This window comes from Lepisosteus platostomus, chromosome 15 (genome assembly GCF_059453375.1).
Source record: "Lepisosteus platostomus isolate fLepPlt1 chromosome 15, fLepPlt1.hap1, whole genome shotgun sequence".
Taxonomy (NCBI): Eukaryota; Metazoa; Chordata; class Actinopteri; order Semionotiformes; family Lepisosteidae; genus Lepisosteus; species Lepisosteus platostomus.
In genome coordinates, this window is record NC_142625.1 from 21,834,791 (window position 1) to 21,846,306 (window position 11,516).

Below are 11,516 nucleotides of genomic sequence, written 5' to 3' on the forward strand. Positions count from 1 at the left end.
CTCTTGTTATTTTACCCCCTTTTAACTTAATTGGTTATCCATCCCTGGCAGTTACAGTATACAGTATATAGCTCTGAATTTTCCTAAAGAACATGTGGAAGATATTTTAATATACTGTATGTGCTTGACTGACACCTTGTGGTAATATAGTGAAATGTCAACAACTAACTGTACTGCAGTACTTCTTGTTTCCTTATCTACCTTTCAAAGGCCAAAGATTTTTCACTTTGCAGATTTATCGTTTTTTTTTCTGAATTAAGAAACAAAGATATAAGGTATAATAATGAAAACTACTGGAAAGCCAAATACAACAAAAGGACAAATTAATTTTGGACAAACTCGTGTTTTTCCACACAAAACAAATGTACAAAAATGTTTAGCACCTTTGAAATTGAAAATGTAAAAAAATTAAAATTTTAAAAAGAAATAGAAATGACTTGCCAGTAGAAACCCGTAGCAGCTTAGTAATTTCTGGTATCGTTTTGCTTTAACAAATTTTACCAATATATCACATTGCAGTCTCTCTTCTTTTATCTTCATATAAGTTAAAACTATCATTTAAGTCCATATAAAAGTGAAAAAATGCCCCATTAATATAAAACCTGGACGAAATCTTTTTCATCTATACAGCCATGAGCACACCCACTCCTCGTCAGTGAACAGAGATTAATGGTTTTAATGGTTTCCATTCTGTCCTGCTTCTCCTGTTTTGTTGAGGCAGTCTTTAAGTCCGTCTTTCAGCTCAGCTAGCTGATGGGAGTGGGTAGACAGAGTCCCCTTCACCTGCGAGAGGTAGCTGTTGGAGTGGCTCTCCAGCTCCCCACGGATTCTTTCCAAATCGTCCGCCAGCCCTCCCAGATTTCCACACAGCCCTTCTACCTGCGTCACTCTTCCATCCACCACGCTGAATTCTCTCTGGACATTAAGGGCCGTGCTTTTGCAGCCCTGCAGCTCTCCAGCCAACCTGCGCTTCAAAGTCTGCAGCTCCCCCTTCAGCTGATGGAGACGGCGTTCGCTTAGGCCCAGTTGAGAGGCCTGTTGTCCCACCAGCTGCTGGATGCCATGGACCTGGTCTGTCAGCCAGAGCTCGTGCTGCTGCCATGTGGAGTTAGCCTGGCTCACCTCTTGAGCAAAGAGGCCGACGGAGTCCTTCAGGCCCTTGACGGTGCGATTTACAGAGTTGAAGTTGATCTTCAGGAGTGTGATTTCGCCTTGAATGGAGTCTTCCCCTTCCATCTTGACCAGCCTGTTGAGGACCTGTTGCAGGGTGCTGTTGAGCTTATTCAGGTCATCCGTGTGGGCGTCCAGCTGCCCGGAGACTTTCTTTTCTGTGTCCTTGCACTCCTCCATCTCTGTTTGGAGCTTTTCCACCATCCCGGAAGCCTTGGGACAGGCCGAGGAGCACAGGATCTCTAGATGAGACAGTTGGTTTTGCATCCCACTCAACTCTCCCTCCAGTTGCCTCCTTATAGCCTCTAGATCCGTCTCCAAAGTGGGAATTTCCAGGCCTTCCAGGAGAGGAGGATCAGTTGTGTTCTTCGATAAAGTCACCTCTGTAGCATTTAATCGTGCTTCAATGTCTTCCAGGCATTTAGAACAAGTCTTCTGTCCTTCAAATTTACTATCAACCCATTCTCTCTCCACAGCACTTAGCCTGATGTCCAGCATTTCCACCCGGTCGGACACATTCCCTATAATAGTGGAATGTGCGTCCAGTATGGGTTGAAGTTCTCTGTGAGACTCAGTTAGGCCCTTCAATGACTCCTCGATCAACAAGACTCTGTTTGAGAGACTTGAAACTTGGCCACAGCAGCTCTCTGTCAGAGTCAGGCCCTGGATCTGAGCTTGTAGGTTCCCCAGCTCCTTTCTCAGGCCTGTTTCCCTTCCATCCAGGGAATGCTGTATCATCTCCTGCCCATTGAGCTGTTCCTGGTGACACTGGCGCTGAACCTCCCCAATACGTGCCTCACAGTGGTTCTGCAATCCAGACAAGCGCTTTTCAAAGCCATCCAGGATCTCTGCCCGTATTCCTGCCAGCTTGGTATCTATAAGTTCCTCCAGAATTTTCTGCGAGGTCACGGGAGAGGGTCTTCCAGTGGCAGACTCTAACAAGTGCTTGAGCTGCCCATCATGGCCCAAAACCATGCCATGGAGCTCATCCAGCATTTCGCTCTTGATCCTCAGCTCATCCTTCACCTCCGTCACTTTCCCTGCCAGGTCTCCAAAGCCTGGGAAGCCCTCTCCACCCTCCAGGCCATCAGGGTTACCATCGGGAATTACCCCAAAGCCCACGGTAGAGTCGGAGTGGCGTGGTGGTGAGCTCAGGAGGGAGCCCAGCATCTTGTTGGTGTCTTCCCTCAGGGAAAGGCGCAGGCTGTCCTCCAGGCCGGTCACCATGCCATGCAAGGTGTCAAAGCCCTGGGACAGTCGCCGCAGCTCTTCCTCCATCCTGTCCAGCCGCTCCCCAAGGACTCCTGTGAGCTTGCGAGCTGCAGTAGAGAGAGAACCAACAAAATCATGACTGTTGTAGAGATCTACAGGCTGAGTCATCTGGTACGGTTACAGTACTCTGAGCTGGGTGCCCGTTATTGTCATTGAAATGGGAATCCAGTGAAACTGGGGTCTGATACATCTCACTGTCTAGCTCAAAACACAAATAATTAATACTAGTAAAAAAGCTTCCATGTTTCATGTAGTGGTGCCTGGTACCTAAGTACATTATTACCAGGAACTATATGAGTCAGTGTTTGATGGAAGGCAATTCACTCACCATAATAAGACTTTTTGTGCCCAGGTGGTATGTGCCCACTAGGGACGGATTTCTGCTCTGGCTCTCCCACAGGGAAAGGTTTCAATGGTTCGAGGTGACCTGTGGGGACGGTCTTCTGGTCAGGTGGTACTCTAGGATGGCCCCAGGGTTGCCCCTTGAAGCCAGGAGGGGTCATAGAACCCATGAACGGGGGCATCATCTCGGGGAGTGATGTGGGTCCTTCATGGCAGCCCTCCCCTGAGTAGCCAGGACAGCATCTCCACTCCAGCTCTGTCACAGCCTTGTAACCCACCTTGTACTTAGGTTTATAGAAGGTCCGATACCTGGGAGAGGAGATATGAAATTACTACCCAGAGCCGCAAATAAATTAATTTCATGTAGTCAGTGCATCCCATAAATGTTATGTCTTACGAACCATTCAGAAACATTGGTTCTGCTACTGGTTATATGTTTTAGTAAGTTAGTAACAACTGGAAATATGTTCCCTTTATTGCTTTGTGAATATCTTTTGAAATACTTACAGAATTAGTAGTTTACCAGTTTAAATTTTTTTTTTCTGTTTCAGCCTTATAAAATAAGCTGTTCAATGCATGTTCTATGCTTCCATTTTTGTGAATTCAATTTTTCTTAAAACACGAGCAGAAGGATACTGTACAGTATATACTATTCTGCTGCAGTGTACAGTGTGCCCCTGTTCTTAAAGATTATGTTCATTAAATGTGCTTTTCTCATGAAAACACTGTATTGAATCCTTTGAATTTTAACTTAAAGTCATCATGTCTTTTCCACACATAATTTTTTGTCTCACACTTTTAATGCATTGCAAAATCAAATTGACACACAAGAGGTCAGTGTTCGATTTACATTCCCGTCACATTGGAATGAACTTGTTCAGTCTTTGCTTTCTAAAGTACAGTGTATATCTGAGTGACTTATTTTACTTGGAAAGTGCATGAAATACCAAGTAGAGTGGCTACCACAGAGGTGGAAGACCATGAGAAAACTCTTTAACACTGACCTCTTCTGATATTTTGTCATGGTCCATGTCTCTCTCAAGATAATACGTAAAGACGCAAAGCTTTACATCATGGATTTTCAAGCTTTTTTTGGTAGGGTGACATTCTTAGTAAAGATCCTCTATTTAAAACAAAAAAAAATCAAGCAGAATTCTATAATTCTAAATAATGCATCTTTCTACTTGTCAGTCTATCTATGCTTCCACTACACCCATACCTGATTTGTAGAACAGATCAGAAAGACAGCAGAGCTACTGTTTACAAGACAGTAAGTAATGAGGTGGTATGCCCATCTCCATTCCTCAGGTGTTTAAAGTAGCCAATCGAACCTCTTTGTGAGACCGGAGGAATGTGGAGGACCTGGAGAATGTCCATACAACCACATGAAGAACATGCAAAGTCCAGAAAAGGAGGCCCCCAAGCCTGGAACAGAGCTTTTTTTCCAAATAATTAGTTCAATTAATGAACAGAGGTGGATTGAAAACAGAAGCTTGCTGTTACCCTTGAGGATTGTAATTGCCTATCCAGGATCGATGTATTCCAAGTGCATTAGTACCCTTCCTTTGCAATACTCGGGAGGACCATTGAAGATATCGTAGCTGGGGGGTGAGATTACTGGTGTTCTTTAGGTAAGTGTGACCAATGTTTCACTGATACTTTACTTACATGACAATTGGGCATTTCTGTCCCCAGGTACATTTGCTGTACTCGGCCTTAACATAGGTAGCTGTCCCATCCTGTATTGTGCATGAGATATTCCTCTGGACAACATATGCACAATAGTTTCTGTGGAGAAAAAAGGAAGCAGAACAACAGGATGTTTTAAGACAGACAAGACCAGGTTTTGAATGTGCTTCCAGTACCAGATATGTCTGCAATGAAACAGCTGTATGTAAAAACCTTATGAATACAAACAGAATAAACAGGGAGTGTATTTATGTTTATGGAATGTTTGGATTGAATCGTAACTTCAGAGTCTCTGAGTTACAGTAGCAGTCTGCTACAGTACATCTAAGGACAAAATCAACCCTTAGGCTTTCAATTGTCGCTTACAGTTGCTACAACATACAGTAGGAGCAAAAAAGTTCAGATAATAGTTGCTGACACTTTCTAGAATAAAAAAGGTGGAATGCAATCTTCATAAAAATGATGTGAACGGCCTCCAAGCGTGCAGATCATTTTTGTGCTAATGGCAAGTTCTAATCATCCTGCTCATGAACAGATTACGTCTTTGGATTTCAAAAGCTGTAGTCATGAAAAGTATTACTCAGATGGCCTGGATGGATGGCATGATGCTAGGCCAGTGTGGTGATCCTGCATTAACCAGGATGTGGGCTGTCAAGCAGAATCATGTTCTCTCTCAATTTCTGGACTAGTCAGTATTTTGTACTTGCATTTGCATCATGCATCATTATAGACAGTTCTAAAGTACTGGTGAACACAGGCACACACATCCACAAATTTTTCATTTTGGTAACCGTGTGTATTGTATACAAAAATGCATTATTCACTTTTCAACGTTTGCAGGTGGTTTTGAATTGTTTCAGCAGTGAAAGAAGCACCTGTAATTCTTTTCCAGGCTCTTGGCATGGCTCTGCCAAGATTCACAGGCATTGTTGTAAACATTTTCAACTGCTGAAATATGAAGATAATGAACTGCTCATTTCTATTTTTATTTCTCCTTTTCACTGAATTATCCTGAAGGCTCTGAAATATTTTCTTCCATGTTGATTGGAATTATGCACAACTGCATTTTAATGTGGGATTTAAGGAGCATTTCCATCAGCTTCTTACAACAGCTTCCTAAAGGAATTTCTGCTTCAAAGGTTTTAGGATTTGATGATCAGATTTACATTGGGGGAACTATACTCGTATAGTACTCATAGTTTTCAAAGCTCCTACACAGTAATTCAGAAGTTCTTAAAATAATTCTTCTCACCCTACTATGTCTTTGCTACTGTACCTCTGTCGTTCTTTTCTGTTTCTCTGTTTCAAAGCATTCATTTCCCTGCCACTGGGGAGCAGTGTCCTGTTGCGAAGTTCAATGAAGGTGCAGTATTCCTTTTGTTTAAAGAAGGTGCAATAATTTATGCTGTTGAGAAGGATTGCTTATTTTGTTTCAACCTTGGGCAGAGCATGAAGATTGCAAAGGGGGTGGGTGCATTGCTTATTTTTGTTGTATATATACGTTTCTTTTGCCAAAAAGCCTTATAAAAAGATCTTGTAGTTTCATGGAAAAAAATATAGCAAAAAAATCAGGTGATTAACATTAATTATTAAAGATCTGTTGTCTCATACAACATGATGCTTGGTTAGCATTCATGTTGTCATGGATTTAAAGCCTTATACTGTATAATTACGGTGGGTAGCTGCGTCAGCATGCATAGGCTGCAAATGAACAAGTAAGACGTTTATTCCATGCTGAAAAGAGAAGAAAGCAAACACGACGTTTCGGCTGTGGAGTCTTGCTCACACCCGAAGAAGGCTCCACAGCCGAAACGTTGTGTTTACTTACAATACTTCAGAAATATGCTCTTAAGAATGGGAAGTGTTGCATTTGATTCTGTGTCCCTTTCATAAAACTTCTTTGCATCGAAGGCCTTATGCAAGCAAAGTGAGCGAACCTCTTGCTGCTTTAATAATATTTGGATTTTTCTGGGTGAATACCTTTTTGGTAAGTCTGGTCCCACTGTAAATATTTTCAGGATACCATTACAGTTCACAAATCCCTCCTGCCCGTCCCTGGAGTGAAGGAGAATTCCCTTTAAGATTCCCATATGGTGTTTTTTGTCAAATATTATTGCAAGCAGCTTTTTTTTCCCCTTCTAATGAAATTGTAAATGGGGGCGACATTCAAGAAATGAAATAATGTGATCCTTTCACCTGCCGCCACAAGCAGCCGACCGCAAGCTGACCTTCCTCAGATTTATTGGTGAGGGAAAAACAAATCCTTGTGCTGTGGTTTCAGCCAAGACTTTCTTTTTATGACATCTATTTTGAGTGGTTTGGCAGGTTTAAAGTCTCAAACCCTTTGAATAATGACATTAACACCTTCAGCAGGTGAGGACATTTAAGCAAGCAATTTGAAAAAGCAGGAAACATAATACTGATCGAGTGTCATGAGCACAGGAGGCTCCCTCTTCATGTACAGTAGAATAGGTCTACTTGAGACATCAGTGTAACTTGAGGCAATGCGGCGTAACAAACTTCAACGGGATGATTTATTTTGGCAAATGTCTTTAATCTACTGGCAGGCTGATTGTCACTGCTTGTTTACTTTATCAGGAGATGTCCCTGTCCTACAAATGAACACAGATGAGATGTCAAAAACTATGCAGAAACATTCGGTCTTTCCTGAAAAAGGAACTAAGAGGCAGGCAGCTATGGTGAATGTGTTATACCAAGTTCTTCTAATGCTGTTCTGTCCTGTTTTGTTTTCACTGACAAACTCTGAATGTCTTTATGGAACCGTTTATTGTATGCACCTGCCGAATTCCTGTGTGGTTAAAAAGTCCTAAGAAATTGCCTAGACTGATCAAGTGAAAACATTTGACTGCATTTTAACATTTATTACTGAGAAAGTGAGCTTTATCCTTCGTCTGAAGAAAAAAAAACGTTGATTTCAATCCTCTGCTCTTTATACATGACATAGCAATGAAAATGAGATCTACAGCAGTTCACTTCTCATTATGGCACTGCAGAAGAATATTATGTCAGACTGAGGTACTGTATTTATTTTGGCTATTTACCATTTCAGCTCAATACAATGGACTGCATTTTAGCATTATGTAACAGGGCATGTGACTGCTATCATTAAGGTTCTTCTGCTTCAAGTTCTTATTTTGCAACTTTTCAGGATAAAAAATTATACAAGTCTAGAAACTCTTTGTGTACTTCTGAGGTTGTATGGGACTTAAGTCAGCAATGCATTTAAGATAAATTATCTAAACACTCTTCAAAAATAGTATAATGAGTTTATCAACCAGATCATTACAAAGACTGCATTGTATTTTGATTAGAAATTATTTTAAAGTGAAATTGAAGTTGTGGTAAGAAACAGAATAGCTCTTTTGCAAATCAACAAGCTACCTATATACAGTAATGTATGAACCTGTTGCTCACTGAATTTAGTTGCTATCTAGCAGGCTTCTACACTGATTCTATATGCTGTATATTACTTGCCCAGTGTAGCTAAAGATTTTGGTATGCAAATCCTAGATTTGCTGGGAGCTGAACAAAGTCAATCCTCTTTAAAAGAACAGTAAACATTAGTGGTGAAATTCACGTGTTCTCTTTCTCCATTTTAATTGCCATTTTGTTTTGTAAAGCAAAAAGAACCTACTTAAATACAAGAGATGCTATTTAAGAACACTAATGCATCCCTGGAAAATGTTAACTTTATGCTTTACATGCTTTGTATTAAGATGCAGTGACCATGCTACTATATTTCAAAAAGCAAAGTAATTTTGCACAGCTGTCATGTTTGGTTGTAGTTATGTTTGTTAATGCATAGCAGAGACTCTTGCTGTACTTAAAATGTAGTTATTTTTCTTCAGGGAAATCACCATTAGAATAACTAAACAGGTCTTACAGACACAGCCCCTGACCTGAACCAAGTTTGAACTCTCTGGACTTCAAGAGTTCAGAGTGCTACATATGTCACCTGGATCTGACCCGATGATCAAACCCAGACCTTGGATACATGTATAACGTATACTGGAATTAACAGGGGAACTTGGCCAGAACAGTAGGCTCTTCTAAAAGAATTCTCTTTAAAAATCCGCCCTTGGCTTTGCTTTTATACATATTTCTTCTTGAATTTGTCTTTAAAATGTAAAATGTTACTGAACTGCGAAGCCAATTTGATGTGGAATGAATTAAAGTGCCTGGGTTCCCTTGTTTTAAAATTTTCTTGTTAACAAACTGTATTTAACATAGCAATATTTAATTAATTCAGTGCAAGGATGAAAAAGGTGCATACTTGTACTTTTGTAGCACACTACTATGACTTCCAAGTACAAGATAAATGCAAGATAAAATTCTAAGTAATAAGAATGAGTTTGCATGTTCAAGAAATCTTTTCAAAAAGGGAAGGGTGGATGGCAGAAAAGACTGGGGGGAAGTTCAGAGCCTAATGAGGTGAATTTAAGCAAAAAACATTCTTTTTTGGGCACTTCAGCCAGGAATACAGTATGGTGTGACCTTTGTGATCATTGTTTAAGATGTCACTCCAAATAAGTGTTTGCTCATAATGGACTCTCACCAGGAACCATTTGTTTTAAAAAGGGGGGTGAGGCAGTCAAATCATAGGCTCTGCTGCAATGAAGAAAAATCCCCAGTTGCGAAGGAGAAGGAAAGATTCTGCTGTTGAGCAGCATTACTCAGTGTCTCTTGGATCACTCCACGGGTGTTCTTGTGAGAAAGGCCATTTGATCTTTCTAGAGGTTCTATGTTTACAGTCTAAAGACCTTATGCTGACATACTGTAACATGTCACTGTTTTTTATGAATCCATCTGGGGCACTCCAGTGAAAGCGAGGTTTTGACCCTACTATTAAAATCACTATGGGCAAAGGAAATAAAATCAAACTGGTGAGAGCCCAGACACAATTACGCCCAACAAGGGCAACAGTTTTTAGAATCGCTCAGAAGACACAGGGCAAGAATACTAGAGAACATGTTCACTGATTTTCAAATTGCACATCATCAATATGAGGCAATCTCACTTCTGGATTTATCAGTCTTAAGCACAGTTGGGGCTAATATTAAGCTAACATTAATCAGGCTTGCCAAAAAAACACGTATTCGTAGACTTCCAGTACTCAGGTATTACTATTTTGAATTTAAAGTTGAATCTGAAATATGACCTTTTTAGACTCCGCTGGAAATTTGGTTAAGTTAATAAAAGAAGTTCACTCCAGAGTTTTGCCACAAAATAAAAATGGCTATGGAAAACCAGCAAGCAGCATGCAAACCATCTGAACAGATACAACTCTAAAGCTAAGCTGAACAAAAGCAAAGGATTTGTCCCCTGTTAGGTCTGTGAAACGCCCAGATTGTTAGAAGCTTGTGCTTAAGCACCTCCATAAGAGAACCCCCATGACAGGAAGAATACTAAGGTGTTTTTCAGAAAATTAGAAATTCTTCTGAAATATATCAGAACCCTTTCACAGGGTGTATTCTGATATTCATGTATTTGTAAAATATAATGAAGGTCTATTGAAATCATATGACCTCATAGACTTGTATGGTAAAACAATGATGTAAATCCAAAAATATCCTAAGGTACATTTAACAAGGTTCTACAACCTCTGTTTTCTGTCAGTCATTGACTGTCCCTTCTTTAACACTGTTATTAGATCAGACATTGGCTACAGAGCCAATCCACAGGCAGTGAGATGCAAGTCATCAGTTGTCTTCTTTCTGGTTTCTTATATAATTAAAGTCACAACAATATTCGTAATCTGTGTAATTGCACGTGAAGCATACATAATCTGTGCATTCATTACAATCGTGTTACAAGGACAAGAGGGGTACTCACTTGTGTCTGCCCATGGGTTTGCCTGGAGTGTAATGAGGGCTGGATCCAGATTTGTACAGGTTGTACCTGTAAGGACTGCCATAGAAGGTACCTTTGGCATCAATGAGAGTCAGGAAAACTCCAAACAGAAATGGATGGAGAACCACTTGGAAAAAGTGCAGCTTCATTACTGCACGGTAAGTGAGTTCTCAGTAAAAAAAAATCAGAAGAAAATAAAAAGTGTCAGCTTCGGTCGAAAAAGATCCCCTTTTTCCCGGAAGAGCAGGTAGTGTACTCAAAATCCTGGCTTAGTCCCAGAACTTTGAAGCTGGCCACATGAGAGTTCAAACAGACACTAAAGTAAATCGCATCTGCAACATCTGTGCTGCATCATCACCTCTTGCGCAGTCTGGGAGGGGTGCAAAAAAGACAGAGACAAACTAAGTTACAGAGAAAGAAAGCAAGAGAGGGAGACAGAGAGTGGCAGATGGAGAGCTACTGCATGAACTAGCCTTCTTGATGCTGACCTGCTAACTGGGCTTTCTAAGCCAGCTCTGCTTCCCTCCCAGCTACAGCCTGCTGGTGTCTCTTCAAGGGGGCAGGCAGCAAGGAATGGATTTGCATATCCCGCCCAACCTCTGCCTTGAAATGCTATACACGGGGACACCAGAGGGAAATAAATCTTTTCTCCAATTAGATTTGAGAGGAACAACATAAATCCACCAATCCTTTTCCAAGCAGTCTCTCATTCTCCTCCCTTCAGTCTTTCTAGCAACTCGACTTCAAAGGCAGTGGGGGGGTTACCCTGCACAGGGTACCCAGATGGGGTAACTTCTTGTTGCACGTACATACTGTACTGTACAGACCCCCCCCCATACAGCCCTGTGCATCCTTACCAAAGCAAGGAAAATTCACATGTAGTCTGTTTTTACTGATGTTTACGTGTCCATATGTCTGCCTGCCTTTCTATTTATTTGTCTAGGAACAAGAAGAGTTTAATTCCCCATTGAGAATGTAAAAGAAGAAAAAATAATGTTCTGGCTGTGGAGCCTTCTTCAGGTACAGGATAAGGAACTCCTTTCTTCTACAAGCATACAGTTGCTATGAATTATGAACATGAATATTAATTAGCTCTTGGCATTTCACAGTGCTGGGAGGGGGTCCAGAGACTTCTAATTCTGCCTTTTATGTACATAAAGTTCTAGTTAGAG

General features: G+C 40.9%; 1 protein-coding gene across 2 annotated transcripts; it reads right to left on the reverse strand.

Annotated features, from left to right (window-relative positions):
- Positions 1 to 327: 327 nt before the first annotated feature.
- On the reverse strand, positions 328 to 10,904 carry emilin3b (elastin microfibril interfacer 3b). 2 transcript variants are annotated; one of them, XM_088608435.1, is made up of 4 exons: positions 10,327 to 10,904; positions 4,453 to 4,572; positions 2,771 to 3,093; positions 328 to 2,489 (listed from the first exon to the last, which is right to left on the reverse strand). In XM_088608435.1, exons 1-4 carry the CDS (start codon positions 10,491 to 10,493, stop codon positions 676 to 678), a joined length of 2,424 nt encoding a protein of 807 aa, XP_088464561.1. In that variant the 5' UTR covers positions 10,494 to 10,904; the 3' UTR covers positions 328 to 675. The 2 variants fall into 2 exon arrangements, with proteins under 2 accessions (XP_088464561.1, XP_088464563.1); XM_088608437.1 differs by lacking the exon at positions 10,327 to 10,904 and adding an exon at positions 3,789 to 3,907 and having other exon boundaries at positions 4,453 to 4,577.
- Between the last annotated feature and the right edge of the window lie 612 nt (positions 10,905 to 11,516).